At 41.9% G+C, this 21,015-nt stretch overlaps 1 protein-coding gene across 1 annotated transcript in view; it reads left to right on the plus strand.

The window, feature by feature from the left end:
- Positions 1–3,581: 3,581 nt before the first annotated feature.
- Positions 3,582–21,015, plus strand: part of KIF27 (kinesin family member 27) — an 83,918-nt gene continuing 66,484 nt past the window's right edge. The window contains 2 exon segments of the mRNA XM_063456532.1: positions 3,582–3,624; positions 12,439–12,808. Of these exon segments, the coding sequence (XP_063312602.1) occupies positions 12,511–12,808 (298 nt within the window). The 5' untranslated portion in view covers positions 3,582–3,624; positions 12,439–12,510.

Below are 21,015 nucleotides of genomic sequence, written 5' to 3' on the forward strand. Positions count from 1 at the left end.
CGGAACCAGCCCCGCCACTTGTACCTGGAGAGGACTGCTTGCCAGCCTCTTGCCCTGTGATTATGGTCCCTGGGAGGTTTGGCCCTTGAAATAACTGATTTGGGCATGTTGTATTGTATTATGCTGCTACTGGCCCTTTAAGAACCATCTGGGGACATACGGTGGAGTTACTGGGTGGCCACCATTTCATGTATCAGAGGCACATGGTAAGAACAATGGATGAAGCACATGATGAGAACAATGGATGGCGGCCATTTTAACTCACAGACACTGTTGTGACTTTTCTACACGGTGCCATCTCGCCGGTATTTGGTGCACAAAGACATTGTGCAGTAGTTTTAAACTATACAACAGGGGACACATTATACAGTAATTATTTTTTATATAATCTGTATATGTTCTGCGGAATCTGCATTAAACTGTATCTTCCAAACTACTGAACAGATCTGGGTGAATTTTGGATATGTGGTTCACCCAGATCCCCCGGTTCTTATGATATTTATATGAGGTTATTGCATGTTTTGGGGTCCCTGTGATATGTTTTATAAAACTGTATTCCTCTGCCTGTGATAATGAGATTACCCATTGTGTTCAGTAATCATATCACAGGTAGAGGGGAGGATTTTGTGTGGGAGTGTCTGTGTGTATTGTACTGATTGATTGGTTCTTCTGTAAAACCCTGTGGGCTGTACTATGTTTGTGGATTGAGAATAAAAGAGACTGTATGTGCTAGTACAGTCAGATTCTGCTTGACCCTCAAAACGAAGTGTTGTCTCGTTATTGGGGGAATTGGATTGTATGCTGACTGCCAGGAGTGTAAACCTTTCGTATGTTTTTTCCTGTTCAGCTGTTTCCAGGTTCGTCTAGTTTGCAGTTCGGGAGATTGGTGCTTACAGTAGCTGCCTGTGTATCTGGAAAGGGGGATATAGCCTAAACGGTTTTTATCCTCTTGTGGGCGAAACGGTCCGTTACAGCGGGCGTAACCCTTACGCTACCTGATCGATACAACATCATACCTGATGTTTTAAAGCACGTTATTCCAAACAATTTAGGAATGTTAGCTGATTTATGCCCTTTATGGATTAAAACCAGACTCTGCATCAACTATGTAATTTTCCATGGGAGTTTTGCCATGGATCCCCCTCCGGCATGCCACAGTCCAGGTGTTAGTCCCCTTGAAACAACTTTTCCATCACTATTGTGGCCAGAAAGAGTCCCTGTGGGTTTTAAAATTCGCCTGCCCATTGAAGTCTATGGCGGTTCGCCCGTTCGCGAACATTTGCGGAAATTCGCGTTCGCCGTTCGCGAACGGAAAATTTTATGTTCTCGACATCACTAGTCACTATTAGTGTTCCACTTGACACTCACAGAATACCATATACATATCAATCTGTAACAGGAAGAGAAGACATCTAGATCGTTTGGCAGGCAGAGAAGGCAGTCTAAAGACTCATAAGGGGGGGGTGTTTGAAGTTGCTAGTGGGTCCTATAGCTAGATCTCTAAGTACTAAGTGTATAAAATTTCTGTTAGTGCTAACTCTTCAAGATATAAAGACTTGTCAGGATGCTGATAGCTGCACAATCAACTGGCTATACTTCAAATCCTACAGCTAGCACTCCCCCTGTGCCTTCGAGGGCACCTGCCACTATTCCCACTAAGCAAATGCCGATATGGTAGTAGAAAAAAAAATAATAAAGATTAATTGATGAAAGAAAATAAATAAACTAATAAATCAAATAGCTCGGTCGCAAGTTCAAGTGAGGGTTACTGAATGATAGAAACAGCACGCTAGGAACCCCGACGAGCGCGTTTCGCCTGACCTTGCTCATCAGAAGGGACTTTAGTAAATAAAGAGCATCTTCTGGCTATCCATTTGACAGCTGTGAGGGTACAATTAAGACACTTGGCAAAGAGTGACAAAGACAAATCGGGAACACTGTTAATCCCTAAAGCACATCAGCAAGCTGGCACACACCTTCCGGCAGGCCGGCATTGGGAGGCATGGAATAGGGAGGGGTTGTAGGAATTCAGATGAGGTGAGCAAGCTCCACAGTATGAATATTGACTACGTTCGGTATTTTGTTCATTTGGAAACTACCGAACTAGACCGACCGCAAGCCCTGATTCTCTGGAACTGTTTTGGGCATGAGACCATGCGTGTGGTCTGTCAAATGATGACTTCCATGGAAATCCCGAATCCCTGAACCGATCTGGGTGATTTTTGGATATATTGGTCCTCCTGATCGGGGCTATCAGGGGATATGACTTTTGTGGGGTTTCCGTGGGTTTTAAGGGTACTTTAGGGCACTGCTGAAATGTGTGTTCCCAAACAGGATAGCAAAAAGGCACGAACAAAGTCTTTTATGAGCCTTTTTGCATGGCTCATAGTCCTGCGTCAGGAGGCCGGCAAACAGGCCCCTCCAAGGACCAGTGGAGAGGTTACTTTTGCCACAGCATCTTTTCAACTTGAAACGTTGCACATGCATAACCACCTCAAATCCACAGAAGTGGTCACGGTGGATGGTGTAACAGTTTTATTTTGTCTCCCTACCCTTACTCATATGTTAGAAGAGGTGCTGCTGAGAACAGGACAATACGCACAAACTGTGATGGTGACCACAGACAATTTTTTTACCATACTTACTACAATTAACTGTAGTGGTTATGGTGCTTAAAATGCCATTTTAAGATCGAAAGCAGTTATTCTGTCTAAATTGTAGAGAACAGAAAGCTGAATTGCATAATTCGGCTAAAATAGCAAAGCTGTGACTATAGCTATAGACCTATTTTTGCCAATGTTTTTCTATTCTAATTTCAACTTGCTTCAACTCCCAGTTTAGTGAATAACATTCTCCCCTCTCCAGTTTACCTTTTATTAGAGGTTAACCCCTTGAACTACTATTCTCCTATACTGCAGAACTGCATTTAATTATATGAGCATTGCTGCCTTTATCTTTACAATCTGATGGATCTAGCAATAACACAATAAAGACTGGATGAAATGTTATATACTGTAACTGTATATAAAACACTGCCACCCCATGCCAGACAGTCACTCCCATCCCGGGATCTGCCCTCATTGCCCACTCACTGAGTCTAAGTGAAGCTCTGCCCACACTCGGAATGATACTCAGTCTGAACATTGGGCAACTTCAGCTGTGACGTCACGATGAAACGTCAGCAGCATAAACTATGCTAGAACTACGGTTACTGCACGCACTGTGTGAGTGTTGGTATTTTCACCGCTAACGTTAGTTCTCATTTCAGACGCCGGGGGCGCGCTAACACCCACTAACCCGCACATGTTTGACTCTCACAGCTATCCGTAGGCTGAGCGGCTGAGCGGGCGGTTCGTAACGAACTGCTTGGTTGCCAGGGAAACGGGAGAAAACAAGAGAGCTACGTCATTAAGGTGAGGATAGCAGAGCCCGGTAGGAGACCCCCCCAGGTATGATGTCACCCTGCCCCAACTAACTGCAATGACCTGCGCCATCTCTGTGTGTGTACCGGCTAAGGAGCGAGCGGTTACCATTTATACTGCACCTTGTGTCTTACAGCAGCCAACCCGAACCAGCCCTGGGCAGCCACTGGGCACAGTGTGTAAAAGTTTGCATCTCCCCACTGTGCGAGCAATGAGTGTGAGTATGACTGCATGGGTATGGATGTGCGCCTGCTTTGTGAGATAGTCACTTTGTACATGTTGGCTGTGTGAGTGTGTGTGGTGGTATTAAGTGTGTCTCTGGAGGGCTTTGTGGCATTGCGTGAGTGTGTGTAATGTTTGTGATATTGTGTGTGTTTATGGGTTGACGGTTATGTTACATATGTATGTATACACACACCCACCCACACCACAAACAGCACACATACATACAAATGTGTATGTGTGTGTGTATAAATATATATATATATATAATTTATATGTATGTGTGCTGTTTGTGGTGTGTGTGTGTATGTATGTGTATATTTACGTGGACTGTTTGTGGTATTGTGTGTTTTTGTTGGCCTTTTGTTGTTTGTGTGTGGGATGTGGACAATGTTGAGTGTATATTTGTAGGTTGCTTGAATACTTGTATGTGTGGTGTGGGCATTGTGTGTGTGTGTGTGTGTGTGCGCGCAGACCACTTGGACCTCTGGCGCATTTCTGGCAAGACAGAGAGTAGCTATGCTAAGCAAGGCAATATTTTTAAATCGCTGATAAGCATTGGAGTGCGAGGGAGGTGCAGACCACAGGCCCCTGCATGCTTTTAGATGGACGCTCTAAACTCATCAACTGGCCAATGTGGGTCTGGTAACTTCTCATGCCAAATAAAGGCATCACGTGTACAATAGGTTGCCAACCCCTGTCTTAGAGTTTGTGTTGTTTAGCAACAGTTTAAATCTGAAACCTGCTGCCAGTGAGTATATGAAAGAAAACCTTTTTTGTGCAAAATAATTTCAAAATGTGGGCAGTGTTGAAGCTTTTGTATGTTACAGCATGTAAAACGTTATAGTTTAGCTTTTAAATAGACTTAAAGCGGCACTGTCATGCCGAACTTACCTTTCCCCAATCGATTCCTCTTATCTCCCTCTCTCAGGATCTGTTCTCCGTTTCTTCCTATCTGCTATAGCTTTCTTTAAAACTTAAGAAAAAGTAGGGATTATATCTCTTCTGCAGGTTTCCTACGCAGTGACCAGCGGATGAGCAAAGTGTGCTTCGTTTACGGTGGTCACAACAATTTTCCCATGATCCTTAGCTTTTCTCCCTGTTCCCACGATGCTTCCTGTCACTTAGACAGAACGCTGGCAAAACTGCCGAATTGCGTTCTAACAGTTTCTCCATACGTATTAGAACGCAATTCGGAACTTTGTTCGGATCGGAATTTCATTCGAATGAATGAAACTCCGATCCTATTCATTGCTGTGGCTGCATCTTGCAGCCGCTTAGTAGATAACTCCCTAATTCCCACGGTATTAGGGAGCTATCTACTAACAGGCTGAAAGACCTAAATTGGTCTTTCAGCCAAATTTACTACTAAGTAAAGATTACTTAGTATTAATAAATAATATCCCCCTACTCGCTATACTGAGAGTAGGGGCATGTCTAGTAAGCAGTGAGCAGCCTGTGGCTGCTTACTGTAAAAAAAAAGAAAAAAAACACACACACAAAAAAAAACCTATTGGCCCCACCCCTGTGCGACGGGTGGGGGCCATAAATTACAATGAGGGGGGACCTACTGTCCTGCCCCCACCCCTGCGCGTTGGGGTCTATAAATCACAATGGGTGGACCTGTTGTCCACCCCCACCCCTGCGCGGCGGGTGGGGGCCCTAAATAAGGATAGGGGGGGGACCTACTATCCTGCCCCCGGCCCCCACCCCTGAGCGGTGGGTTGGGGCCCTAAAAAACAATAAGAGGGGGAGGACCTACTGTCCTCCCCCCCCGGCCCCCACCCCTGAGCGGTGGGTGGGGGCCCTATATAAGAATGGTGGGGGGGGACACCTACTGTCCTCCCCCCCCGGCCCCCACCCCTGAGCCCTAAATAAAAATCCCCCCCCTCCAATCAAGGTGACTAGGGGTCCCAAGCCCCTAGTCACCCCCCCCTCTACTTAAATAAAACTATCCCCTACCTACCCCCCTCACACTAAAAATAGTGAGGGGGGAATAAAATACCTAACCTGTAAAGAAAAAGTCAACTTACCATTTGACGTCTTCTTTTTTCTAAAATCTTCATTTTTCAGCCCCAAAAAAGGCCAAATAAAAAGCCATCATACCCGTTGAAATTAAAATAAAATAAAAAAAACCCGAGCGCAAAAAAAAAACCCGACGCTTAAAAAATGAATCCATCTTCACCCATGGAGGGCTCTGCGCAGACTGAAGCCTTGCCCCGCCCTGCAATTAGGCTAAGAACACTCTGATTGGCTGGTTTAAGTGCTCTTTGTCATTTTACACAGCGTGGGAAAATTCCAAATATCTTTCCCATGCTGTTTAAAATGACACAGAGCACTCTGATTGGGTGGCTTGAAATCCATCCAACCACAGTGCTCTGTATCATTTTACACAGCGTGGGAAATTCCCAAAGAACTTTCCCACGCTGTGTAAAATGACACAGAGCACTGTGATTGGTTAGATTCCAAGCCCACCAATCAGAGTGCTCTTTGTCATTTGACACAGCGTGAGAAAATTCTAAAGAACTTTCCCACGCTGTGTAAAATTACACAGAGCACTATGATTGGATGGATTTCAAGCCACCCAATCAGAGTGCTCTTTGTCATTTTACACAGCGTGGGAAAATTTAAAAGAACTTTCAATTTCCCCACGCTGTGTCAAATGACAAAGAGCACTCTGATTGGTGGGCTTGAAATCCATCCAATCACAGTGCTCTGTGTCATTTTACACAGCGTGGGAAAGTTCTTTGGAATTTTCCCACACTGTGTAAAATGACAGAGCACTCTGATTGGCTTAAACCAGCCAATCAGTGTTTTTAGCCTAATTGCAGGGCATTATAAGCCTTCCCCCGCCCTGCAGAGCTCAGTCTGCGCGAACAGAAGGTTCTCCCCCCCCCCCCCCCTCATTATTTTTATGGCCCCCACCCAACGCTCACGGGTGGGGGAGGGGACAGTAGGTCCCCCCCATTGTGATTTATGGCCCCCACCAACCGCGCAGGGGTGGGGGAGGCCATAAGCCCCCCCTTTTATTTTTATGGCCCCCACCCAAAGCTCACGGGTGGGGGCGGGGAGGAGGACAGTAGGTCCCCCCATTGTGATTTATGGCCCCCACCCACCGCGCAGGGGTGGGGGCCAGGGGGGAGGACAGTAGGTCCTCCCCTCTCATCTTTAGGGCCCCCACCCACCGCTCAAGGGTGGGGGTGGTGGGGGGAGGACAGGTGCCCCCCCCTCCCCATTGTAATTTATGGCCCCCACCCACCGCGCAGGGGTGGGGGCCAGATAGCAGGTTTTTTGTTTTTTGTTTTGTTTTTTTACAGTGAGCAGCCACAGGCTGCTCACTGTTTAGTGGACATGCCCCTACTCGTGGTATAGCGAGTAGGGGCATTGGGGAGATTCTAATCTCCCATATGGTATTATGGGGGTCATATTGACCCCCATAGAGTGAGGGGGGAGGACATGGGAGGCTTAGGAAGTGGTGGGGAGCACAGCTCCCTGCCGCTTCTATCTGTACATATTACAAGGAGGGAGCTGCGCGCAGGTACCTCCCTCCTTTTAATAAACTGAACGAACAAACGAACACTGATACTCAGTGTTCGTTTGTTCGTCTGATTTTTTTCTATTCATTCATTCGTCTGTCTGATGAATGAATGAATAGATGAAATTCCCGTTCGCATGTCCAGGTGTTTCACTGGGCATGTGCGGGAATCTCACAGTGCTATCTAGTGTGGGCAGATGACGTGTCCCACAGAACTTCCTCTACCCACACAAAGATGGCGGCGCCCTGAATATAGATCGGGGCAGAAAATAAAGATTAAAAATAGGTAATATGGGGGGCTTAGGGGCATTTGGGGGTGACTAGGGGGTCAATTGGATGTAGTGGAGGCGGGAGGGGGGGTTAAAAAAAAAAAACGGGATTCGGCCATGACAGTGCCGCTTTAATATGACTTTTGGTAGTATAATGATTTACATGAAAAGCTTTTAATATTATTAGCATTTATATAGTGCCAACATATTCCGCAGCACTTTACAATTATAAAATGGGGTTATTTAATAAGTTATTTACATGCAGTCATTGGAAAAAGAAAGTACACTCTCTTTGAATTCTATGGTTTTACATATCAGGAAATAATCATTGTGGAGAAATTTTGTCCCACTCCTCTTCAGGTCATTGAGGTTTGCTGGCATTTGTTTATGCACAGCTCTCTTAAGGTCCCGCCACAGCATTTCAATCTGGTTGAGGTCTCGACTTTTACTAGGCCATTGCAACACCTTGATTCTTTTCTTTTTCAGCCATTCTGTTGTAGATTTTTTGGTGTACTTTTAATAATTTCATTGTTCCATTACCCAATTTCGGCCAAGTTTTAGCTGCCGGGCAGATGGCTTCACATTTAACTCGAGAATACTTTGATATACAGATGTCATGTTCTCGATCAGGTCAGATAGGAGACGATTGCCAAGGTTAACTGAAGTGACTTTATTTGTAGCTTTTGACATTACAGCGGTATATTTAGTAGAAAGAATAATAAGCAAAAGGGAGAAATAATAATTTAGGCAATATGCCCTATATAGAAAATAACTAAGAGTGCAAATAATAAAGCTAGAGAAATATAGTGAAAATAACAAGACCGGTATTAGTAACTTTTAAAGAATCCGGAATGAAAGGAACATATTAGATATCAAATTTCAGCAATGTTCAGATTGTGGGTTTTGCAGGGTTGTATTAATCAAGGTAGACTAGTCGGGATAATTCAGTAGTAATCCAAGTAGGAATGGTGCAGGGTTGAATTAATCCAGTAAGCAGGTTAACCCCTTCAGGACGGAGTCAATAGTGCACGTTCTGATCAAAACAAAACGTAAACAAAAACTGGAATTTGCGCTATATGTCTGTTCACCCATAGTTCCCCTCTTTCATATTAAATGCACCCACACTTATTATATATCATTTTGTTCAGGAGAAACAGGGCTTTCATTTCATATAAAATATTTGTATATGAAACAATTTATTATGAATAAAATAAAAAAAAACTGTGAGAAATTTTAATTTTTTTTTTAAATTTGTAGTTCCGCCTCACATTTTAGCTGTAAATGTCATAATACTGTTAGGTTTTACTGCAACAAAATGCACATATTTGTAATCAGCGATGTCTCACGAGTACAACAGTACCCCCCATTAACAGGTTTTATGGTGTTTTGGAAAGTTACAGGGTCAAATATAGAACGTTCCATTTTCAAATTGAAATTTGCCAGATTAGTAATGTTACCTTTGAGACGGTGTGGTAGCCCAGGAATGAGAATTACCCCCATAATGGCATACCATTTGAAAAAGTAGACAACCCAAGGTATTGAACGTGGGGTATGTTTAGTTTTTTTTTAGTAGCCACTTAGTCACAAACACTGGCCAAAGTTAGCGTTCATATTTGTTTTTGTGTGAAAAAAGCAAAAAACTAATATTTGGCCAGTGTTTGTGACTAAGTGGCTACTAAAAATGACTGGACATACCCCATTTGCAATACCTTGGGTTGTCTACTTTTGCAAATGGTATGCCATCATCGGGGTAATTCTTATTCCTGGGCTACCATACGGTCTCAAAGGCAACATAACTAATCTGGCAAATTTCAATGTCAAAAAAATGAAATGCAAGCCTTATATGTGACTCTCTAACTTTCCAAAACACCATAAAACCTGTACATGGGGGGTACTGTTATTCTCGGGAGATTTCACTAAACACAAATATTAGTGTTTTAAAACAGTAAAACATATTACAACAATAATATAGTCCATAAAAGTGCCGTTTGTTTGTTAAAAATGCAAAAAACTTCACTTTTACTTAAAATATCATCGTTGTAATATAATTTACCAGTTTTAAACACTAATATTTGAGTTCAGTGAAGTCTCTCGAGTAAAACAGTACCCCCTATGTACAGGTTTTATGGTGTCTTGGAGAGTTACAGGGTCTAATATAGTGCTTGCGAATTAAATTCTCTGCACTTTCTCCCTGTGTTGTCAGGCATGTCAATCAAATTTTAATTAATCAAATGACATAATTATGTTAAAAAATTACTTAAATATACACGTAGAATTTTATATATGCATTTATAGGTATATAAATTCTACGTGTATACTAATGTAATCTTTTATGTAATTATATGTATTTATCTCTATATATATATATATATTTGCGGTTATTTGTATTTTATATATAGATAGATATATATAAAATGTCATTCTAAGTGTATTCTGTTTCCAATATATATATATATTAATAACAAAATACAGTTAGAATGAAATTACATATGAATATATAATTTATTTTATATTTTGTTTCAATATTTTATTTATTTAATTAATTTATTTATTATTGTAATTATACGTATATATAATATATATATGTAGATCTATTATATATATATAATATATATACATATTATATATATGTAACGTCATTCTAAGTGTATTTTAATATTAATATATATACTAATATTAATATTAAAATACATTACGTATGACGTTACATATATATAATATGTATATATATTATATATATATAATATATATACATATATTATATATATAAAAAGGCATTTAATTTATTTTATAACATTTTAATATTTTTTTTTTACACTACCTACCAGCAGGGGGACTGTCTAATATTTTAGACAGTCCCCCTCCTGGCAGATCCATAGCCAGCTATAGGGGGCCATGTGATCGCTCTTTGAGAGCGATCACATGGCCCCCGGGGGCCTCATTTGCCGGAGGGGGGCTGCCTGGGCTCTCAGACAGCCCCCCAGAAGAGGATCGCGGCGGAGGTGAGTACACCTCTGCTCCTGGGGCTGCAAGCCGTTACGGCGTTCTATGCCGCCGCAACGGCTTTAAAGCCCTTTAAAGCCGCGACGGCATAGAACGCCGTAACGGCGTTAAGGGGTTAAAGCAATTGTAGTTATGATGCAGGGTTGAAAGAATCAGGTAGGAAGGTTAAAGCATTATTAATCCAAGTAGTTATGGTACAGGGTTGAATGAATCAGGTAGGCAGATTCGAACAATAGTAGTCCAGGTAGTTATGGTGCAGGGTTGAAGCAATTCAGGTAGGATGCAATACAAGCAAGTACAGGAGAGTTGCTAGTAATCCGAATTAGGAAGGAGTAAGGAATGTAGCAATTCAAGTAGGATGAAATTAAGGTAAGTTCAGGTTCTCTTACAGGAGCCAGGATCTGAAGTTCTTGGTATGTACACCAACTTCAATGTAATGGCCTCTTGCTTTGTTGGGTGTGGCCATTTATAGCAGGACTTATTAAAGGGACAGTATAGTCACCTAAACAACTTTAGCTTAATGAAGCAGTTTTGGTGTATAGAACATGCCCCTGCAGCCTCACTGCTCAATCCTCTGCCATTTAGGAGTTAAATCCCTTTGTTTATGAACCCTAGTCACACCTCCCTGCATGTGACTTGCACAGCCTTCCATAAACTCTTCCTGTAAAGAGAGCCCTATTTAGGCTTTCTTTATTGCAAGTTCTGTTTAATTAAGATTTCCTTATCCCCTGCTATGTTAATAGCTTGCTAGACCCTGCAAGAGCCTCCTGTATGTGATTAAAGTTCAATTTAGAGATTGAGATACAAATATTTAAGGTAAATTACATCTGTTTGAAAGTGAAACCAGTTTTTTTCTTTCATGCAGGCTCTGTCAATCATAGCCAGGGGAGGTGTGGCTAGGGCTGGATAAACAGAAACAAAGTGATTTAACTCCTAAATGACAGTGAATTGAGCAGTGAAATTGCAGGGAATGATCTATACACTAAAACTGCTTTATTTAGCTAAAGTAATTTAGGTGACTATAGAGTTCCTTTAACATAGGATACAGGTGAGTATTATGTGACTAGTGGCTAGGGAAGCCACTGGAGGTGAAAACCAGGAATTGCATTTAAAGGGATGGTAATAAACAGAAAAAAGTCGTACTTATCATAAGAATGTGACAACATAGGAGTTCATGGTCAATAGTGATGTCCCGAACAGTTCGCCGGGAACTGTTCGCCGGTGAACATAGATTGTTCGTGGCGAACGCGGCGGGCGAACATATGCGATGGTCGGCCCGCCCCCTATTCGTCATCATTGAGTAAACTTTGACCCTGTACCTCACAGTCAGCAGACACATTCCAGCCAATCAGCAGCAGACCCTCCCACCTCCATGACGAATAGAGGGCGGACCGAACATCGCATATGTTCGCCCGCCGCGTTCGCCACGAACAAGCTATGTTCGCCGGCGAACAGTTCCCGGCGAACTGTTCGGGACATCATTAATGGTCAACTCAATGACTGCAAGGTTCCCAGGTGCAAACCAAGCCCAAATCATCACTCCTCCACCATTGTGCTTGACTGTTGATATGAGGCGTTGTGCATTGTGGCCAAATATCTCCACTTTTGTCTTGTCTGTCTAAAGGACATTGTTCTAGAAGTCTTGTGGTTTGTTCAGATGTGACTTTGCAAACCTAAGCTGTGTTGCCATGTCCTTTTTTTACCTAATTTTAAGATCTACTAAGGAACAGATGAATATTGTATCCTGATATGTAAAACCATAGAATAAAAAAACGGTGTGCTTTCATTTTTCCCATGGCGTACATAATATAACAGAGCTAAACATGCTTACAATATATGATATAATTTGTTCAAATTGTTATATATGTTTTATATATATATATATATATATATATAATGTGTGTGTTTTGTATGTACAGAGAGAGAATGTATATATTAACTACAGGCTGTGAATATATTTAGTAGTGACTCTTCTAATACATTTCAGATAATATAATGGATTCATGAGAAAAGAACACATTGATTGCCATCTGAGAATTCATGACAGATTGTAAGGATAATGGAAGAGATTCCAGTGAAAGTAGCGGTGAGAATCCGTCCTCTGCTGTCCAAAGAAATCCTTCATAACCATCAAGTGTGTGTAAGGCTTGTCCCAAACACACAGCAGATCATTATTGGTAAAGACCGTGTATTCACATTTGACTTTGTGTTTGGGAAGAATTCTGCCCAAGATGATGTTTATAGATCATGCATTCAACCACTTCTGGTGTCGCTGATTGAAGGATACAATGCCACTGTCTTTGCCTATGGGCAGACTGGCTCTGGCAAGACATACACTATTGGAGGAGGGAATGTTGGTAAGTTGAAAAAAAATATAGTTTTGTTCAGTTATCTTGGTCTATTCCCAGGTGGAAAACAGTTTAAATTGGCAATGTTACTAAAATGATTTTTTACACAAAATAGTTTGCAGCAGTATACCCAACGGGTAATGCAATTTTCATTTAATCAGGCTATAGTAAATGTAGCTATAATTAAAGGGATAATGTAGGCGTCAAAACTTTAACTAAAATGGACACCCCAGTCATTAAAACAACTTAATCTAAATTTGAGATCTCCAGAGGCACTCTTACCTCCACGGGTTAAACCGGCTTCTGAATTTTCAGATTCAGGAAACAAGGAGTGCTCCCGGGTTGCCACTGATTGGTGGAGAGTGTTCTGCTGACTCTCACAGCCGATCAGTGACTCTCCACTCACTAAACTGGATTGGAATATGTACATTTCTTTCCAACCAGTTTAGTGAATGGGGAGTCACTAATTAGCTGAGAGCGTTTGATAAAGCATTTAGATTAAAAGGATTTGGTGCCTGGAGTGTCCTTTTAACCCCCTTGCGATACAAGACGAAAAATTTCCGTCATTTACTAATATTAGCCCCAGATCATAGCAATCGGGGTTAATGCTGCTGCAGTCTGTCTTAGTGTCTGAGACAGACGGGCAGCAGCAGACTGCGCGGTCCCAGCTCATGTGATTACTCTGACAGTCAGTCAGAGCGAGCACATGTGTTGCAGAGACTGCTGATCAGCCTTCCGTGTCCAGTGTGAAATGCAGGGAGAGGGATCAGTGCTGATCCGTTTCTCACCAAAAAAATACATGCTAGCAAAAATCCAACTCCCCACAACCCTTTCCAGTAAAATTAAACCCCTTCCCTGCTGTTTGATCACTGCCTGCAGTGCTCAAACATCAGATCACAGTACTTCAAAGGAGCACTAAAGGGTCAGGAACACAAACATGTATTCCTGACCCTATAGTGTTAAAACCACTATCTGGCCCCCTTTGCCTCACTAAAGATAGTAAAATCTTACTTGTATTAAAGTCTGAAGCTGTTGCCTCTGCCTGTGAACCTCCTCTGTCCCCTGACATCATCAGAAGTGGTGGCCTGATCTAATCACAATGCTTCCCCATAGGATTGGCTAAGACTGACAAGTAGGCAGATCAGGGGCAGAGCCTGCACAATTCAAACACAGCCCTGGCCAATCAGCATCTCCTCATAGAGATGAATTGAATCAGTGAATCTCTATGAGGAAAGTTCAGTGTCTGCATGCAGAGGGAGGAGATACTGAATGTTTGGATGCATTTTAGGCAGTCATGACCCAGGAAGGATCTCTAACAGCCATCTGAGTAGTGGCCAGTGAAGTTATCACTAGGCTGTAATGTAAACACTGCATTTTCTCTGAAAAGACAGTGTTTTCAGCAAAAAGCCTGAAGGTAATGATTCTACTCTCAAGAACAAATTCAATAAGCTGTAATTGTTCTGGTGACTCCAGTGTCCCTTTAATGTGATCTGACTTTTTTTTTTTTTTTTTTTTTTTTAAATACCGTTTTTATTGTGCATATCAGGTTGAACTAATACGTCAAATACTATCATTCTCCAAAGTTTGTGAATAAGAAGCAGTTATACAGTTGACATAGCAAGGAAATACAGTACTGTTTTTATTTTTTTTGTTTGTTTTTTGTGAAGGTAACAATTCATTGAAAATCAGAAGGGAACAAAAAACAAACAATATTACATAATTACATAGCTGAAAAGAGACTTGCGTCCATCAAGTTCAGCCTTCCTCACATATGTTTTTGCTGTTGATCCAAAAGAAGGCAAAAAACCCAGTCTGAAGCGCTTCCAATTTTGCAACAAACGAGGAAAAAAATCCTTCTTGACCCCAAAATAGCAGTCAGTTGTCTCCTTGGGTAGGGTAAAGCAGCTATTACCCCACTAATTAGAAATTATATCCCTATATGTTATGTTAAGCAAGTATTTATCCAATTGCAGTTTAAACATCTGTATGGACTCTGATAAAACCACCTCTTCAGGCAGAGAATTCCATATCCTTATTGCTCTGTAAAAAAAAAAAAAATTATTTGCCTTAGAAATCTCCTTTCTTCCAGACTAAATGTGTCCTATGTATAGCCCTGTTTATGAATAGATTTCCATATAATGGCTTTTACTGACCCCGAATATATTTGTATAATGTTATCATATCCCCTCTGAAGCGCTGTTTTTCCAAACTAAAGAGATTTACGTTTTTAACCTTTCTTCGTAACTAAAATGCTCCATTCCTTTTATCAATTTTGTAGCTCGTCCATGCACTTTTTTTAGTGCCATGATATCCTTCTTTAGAACAGGTGCCCAAAATTGCACAGCTTATTAAAGGTGTGGTCTTACCAGCAATTTAAAAAGAGGCAAAATTATATCATCCTGAGAATTTATGCCCCTATTTATATATGACAAAACCTTACTGGCCTTAGCAACTGCAGATTGACATTGCATATTGCTGCCTAATTTGTTGTCTATAACAATTCCCAAATCCTTCTCGTGTGTGGTTATCCATAATTCACTATATCACGGCTAGACGTGGGCGTAATATTCGTGATTTATTGGTACCTAGTCACTTCTTCACTAAACAACAACCGCGTGCCACCTGGTTGGGAACTCCCCCAGTTGGCACTTACGGCTGTGGTAGGTGTGTAGCTTGCAAATATATCTCCAAAGATTCTAAGATCATCAATGAAGTGCAGGACAAGGATCCTTTAAAATCAAAACTTTTTTAATTGTAATACGAAGGGCCTTGTACTGTCCTGTTCATGTGGACAGAAATATGTGGGAAAAACATTCAGGGCCTTCAAAGACAGGATCATGGAACATGTAAGATCCCCTAGGAATCGTCTCGAGACACCTCAAAGAAAGTCATCAAGGGGACTCTAATAACATTAGGTTTTGTGGACTCGAATTGGTAAAAAGGAACCCTAGACGCAGAGATTTTGATAAAATCTTAAGACAGAGGGAGTCTAGGTGGATATACCAACTCAAGACACTCCAACCTCTAGGTCTGAATGAGGGTTTTTCTTTTTCTCCCTTTACATAACTAATTGATAGCTATTATTTATCAATTATTGTTATCATTATTTTTTATTTATTTATGTGTGTCTCCTTTCCTTTTGTTGATATAGCCAGCTGTGATTCAATGTTTCATATATATCCACTCTTTTGTCTTATTTACTATTATTATTTTTGTATAATGAATCCACTTGAAATTGTAATGATTTTTTCTTTAAATTTCTATGTCACCTTGAAGTAATGTTCTCCTTGATGGTTATATCTCTGACCACTTTATATACCCACCTATCTGGGGGGCATCAAACTACTTAGCCTGTTGCTTCCTATATGTTTTATATATATATTAGGACATGATGGATGTGATACTTCAGTACTAAGTGTTGATATGTGTGCCGACAGTCCGGCACATACAGGCGCATTTTCATGTGGAAAAATCGAGATCGGGACTAGCACTTTGCGCATGTGCCGACTTTTTTATTTGGACATGCTTGCCGCATACGCCGATGGTCCGACGTGCACATGCGCACTGTTGTCCGGACCCAGGGAGACTGTGACTAATACTTTGCGCATGCGCCGGTATTACGGCTTTGACATGCGCACTGACTCCACTCCCACCCCGTGAGAAGGAGGGACCTCATTAGCTACTGTGGACCAATGACGGTTCCTATCTGATAGATAAGAGGCGCGTACAAGATATTTAACCGGTAAAGGGGGAACCACTGTTTTTTGTTTGTTTGGCCCTTGAGAAAGGCGGTTTAGCCCGCCGAAACGCGCGTCGGGCTTGTCCCCGATGTTCATCATCGTTGATTTTAATAGTTTCTAGTGTACTCTTTTTTTTCTGGCAGTAATCTTTGCACTACTTTGAGACCTTGATCGGCTGATCTCTAGGTCAAACAAGGACATCGAGATATATACATAAGTTTACTTTAGGTGGAGTTATCCGGTCTTTTTGGCTTGGACCCCCTTGGGACATTCTTTATTCTTTCTTCCCCTTTTTTTCAACTATACACTCTCCTCTGTCCTTTCGATTTCATTTGTAGCTTAGTAAACTGCCTTTTTGGCCCCAGTGATGATCTGCAGAGTTTAGCATATTTTTCCAACATGTTTCTTTATTAGTCACTTATTTTGTATAGAGCTTGATTGCTACATTTATATACTATTGACACTTACTGCCACAGCTACACATTCTTGCAGCTTATCAGGAGCCTATGCTACCTATGAGTTCCTAGTTTCTTTTTATTAGTATTTTTTCATTAAAGTTGATTTATTATTTTCTTGTAACGACATATCTATAGGGATGGCGTTTTGAGGGGGATTATCTCTTTTGGATAGGGGGTGACCCCACCTCATTCTTCCTTTCTACCGATAATGGGATATAGTCAATATTGGAAAGTTCAAAGGTATGGAAGAGAAGCTTCAAGTTCACATCAACTGATGTCTCAGTTTCTCTTCCATACCTTTGAACTTTCCAATATTGACTATATCCCATTATCCCCTATTTTTCTTTCCATTTTCCCATGCCTGTTTGAAGACCAGTCCAGTCTGGAGTGTAGAGTTTAGATGTTGAATAAGTGGCTTGTGTCGAGGACCACAGCATGGTGTATAAAGGGTTCTCCTAATCCACTTCTGTGAAAGTTTGAGTGATAGAGTGGTGGGTAGGCAAACCATGGGATTGGAACGTCTGGGAATCTCTCCCGTATCTCCGACAGTGTTAAAAATCTTTGACCCGTGTGGTGTACTAAGGAACGGAGAGCCATGACACCCCGGCCCACCCACAACGGGAAGGGCTAGTTGGTACCCACGGCAAAAAAAAGGGAAAAAATGCTTATTACCTCTACACTTGGTACAAGCTAGTGGAAAAATTATCCCATGCTAAGGTTCAAACTATGCCTTTTAAAACACCCTGGGGTGTCTTCTATAAGAAATCGTATGCATTTATGGGGTAGTTGGAATAAGCAACTTGCTCAAATGCTAAAACAATGTGACATGGACCCATTAAAACCATCTATGAAAATTCACGGTTAAAAACCTGAAATTGCCACGTCTCTTTTACAGCACTGTAACTTCACAAAATAGTGTCTATGTCCTACATTGATCATATTGTTTTACTCAGAAGATATAACTGAGCATAATTTAGGGGATTTGATGACAGTGGCACATATCAAAAGTATGAAATACCCAGCAAAAATGCAACGTGTAAAAAATGCCTATTTTTATTTTTTTATCACTATAAACTTTGACATAAATTTGTGAAAATATGGCGGCAAGTTAAGGCACAGTATACCCCATATAAGATACCCTGGAGTATCTGCTTTCCGAAATGGAAGGCCTTTGTGGGGTTATTTGAACAGTCAAACTGTTAATATGCCCATCAAATCCATCTATGAAAATTCTAACTAGAGAAACTGAAATAGTCTGGTCTTTTATATGGCATTGGTGCTTCACAGAATAGTGGCAGAGGCATACAATAGGGGTGTCATTGTTCTCAGCAGCTTTACAAAACACATTAAAGGGACACTATAGTCACCTATAGTTGCTTCATCTAAGTGTTGCTTCTAAGTGTGTGGTTGGAGATATTCATTTTTTTTTTTTTTTAATTCTTTATTTTTGCAGTGCGTATATTAGTCACAGGCATACATATGGTACCCCAACGGCATTCCATATGCAGGTTTCAAGACATTGGTTACAGTGGGGGGTAGATAGACAATGCACTTTTTTTTTTTTTTGTATACATATCACGTAAAGCTAGCAAGCTGATAGGTGTCGCTTTGTGGCCCTACATCGGAAACAAATATTGCGACAGTGACATAGTTAAGTTGCAGTATAAATGATTACAAGCTTTAGGTATAGACATAGTGTGTCAAGAGGAACTGCACACATTTTTGTTGAGAATGTAAAGCAATAACTAGTTGCTGCGTCAGCGTATGCATACATGTCATGTCGAGACGGCCTAGTGTGTTACTTCACAGTAGTAAGATCTGAGACATGGCTTGCCAAGGACCTACATTTTTACTGGCAACAATAATAGGCTATAAAGAACTTAGTTAAGTACAGGCTGTTATTACCACTGGGAGACCAGGCTCCGCCGCACACGTGGTTGGGGCACTTTCACACAATAAAAATAAGGCATAACAATTTAAAATGATGTGGTTAACCGAGGCTCACTGGTGAGGTGAGTTAAACTGAGGGCACAACATTTTGTGGGTGTCTAACGTTGTACATCTGTACCATTTTATAATAGTAGAGACAGTAGGCCACAGTTCTGTCCTGTCAGGTGACTGGTAAGAGTACTGGGTGTAGGGACAGATCTGGAGATTTGCATTGGGATACAAAATGGTCACCTCGAGGGTCCTTGCAAACGAGTTCTGGTTCGGTTGATGGTGTCAGGGTGTCATGAGTGCTGAATCCCTCCTGTGTGGCCCCCATGTTGTGTAGTTTGAGTTCACCGGGGCGGTTAGGCTTAACGTCCGCGTGAGTCTCTACTCCACCAGTGTTCCCCGTGTGCCTCTCAAGCTGTTGCTGCGTGCCGGCTGTCAGATGTGCTTCACGGCTCCTTTATGGCAGGTTGGGGACGATAGTCCAGCATTGCGGCAGGGGTATGCGGCTCTGTATGTCGGAGACCAGTACCCCGTCTTGGCGGGAAGGTAGGCTTTATCCGCGGAGCGTTGCTTATCTTTTCTGCGGGGTGAACGCTGGCTCGTTGTGTCCCCTTGGCTTCGCCGGCTTCTGGCCTGCTGAGGTGCTGCAATGCTTGCAGGAGGTTAGCTGTAGTTGGTTCCTGGTCAGCACTTAGATCTATGCTGTCGGGCTTGAGTGTGGGGGAAGAGTGTTCCTTTCCTCCGCCGTCAAGCGCACATGGCGTCCGCCAGTTTGGATGAGGTGTCTTGCATGTGCTGCAGCGGTTGATGTCCCAGGGCAAGGACCGGGATCACCCCCCCGGTCCAGAGGGGGGGGGGGACAGGGCCAGTTCCACTCTGCACTGGGCCTTCAGGTTAGGCATCGTTAGGCGGGATAGTGGGGCAGCGGCCGTCTGTCCCGCTCACTGCCGGAGTAGGCCCCATCTGGGGCTTCAAAGATTCCTCCTCCAGGGGACTGTAGCTCGGGGAGCCAGCCTCTCCCTGGATCCAGTGCCTCCTTTGGGCCGATGATCTTTGCTGTCGGTCAGCTTTTAAGTTGAAATTAGTAGTTTTAAATGCTTATAATGTTGGAAGTTGCAGGAGCTGTTCAGTTTCGTGACCGTCCAGCTCGGCGGTCCGGCCCCGCCCCTATGGTTGGAGATATTCTGAAGAGTTTTACATAAACTTCAACTGTCTAAGATTTGTGCTAAGAGTTTTCTTTTTTACTGTTACAGGTAAGATTCATCTGTAGGAAAAGGTTACTGATTGCACAAGGTTTGATTTCCTGTTGGTAATTATAAGGCATTTGATTTGATTAGTTAGCTACTTGCTATTGATTGCTGTTCAATTAGCTATTGTTTGCAAATGTCATTAGCTTGGCTAATATAGCTTAGTTGCTTTATCTAAATGTTGCTTCTAATTGTGTGGTTGGAGATATTCTGGAGATAACCTGGATGTAATCTGAGGTATTCAGAAGGATAAATAAAATGTTAAGATTCGTTTATTTAAATTATTCACCTCATTGGAATGGCAGACTTAGTTCAGTGTAATAGTTGCTATGCATTTGTTTCACGTTCCACTTTTTGGAGGTTTGGCTGTTGTCTAATCTGTAGACAGTTCTCTCTCTTGCGGCAGGAGATTTGTATTTTTGAAGTCTGAGATTTGTAAATTTTCTGGTAAACAAACTCAGGCTGGAACTGCTGCAAAGCCACTGCCGCAGAGACATACTAGGAATGGCAGATGGATCACTGTAGGATCTGGTAGACTTAGAGTTGTGAATAAAAGGCAAATTGCACAGTCTGTTACTCGACATAACTCATTTTCTGCACTCTCAGAGTGTAATGGTGTTATGGAGACAGGCACTGAGGGTAGTGGTGTTGTGGAGAAAAAGGATAACTGAGTCATTTATTACACGTGAGTTTACAGAGGAAGAGGTTCTATTTCAACTGTCAAAAGTAAAGACAAATAAGTCAATGGGACCTGATATCCCAATCCAGAGGGAGGAGTTGCGAGGCTATCAAAGGCATAGAGGTCACAGCGGGACCTGAGCAGGGGGGGGAAT

This window comes from Pelobates fuscus, chromosome 5, assembly GCF_036172605.1.
Source record: "Pelobates fuscus isolate aPelFus1 chromosome 5, aPelFus1.pri, whole genome shotgun sequence".
In the NCBI taxonomy this organism is placed as follows: Eukaryota; Metazoa; Chordata; class Amphibia; order Anura; family Pelobatidae; genus Pelobates; species Pelobates fuscus.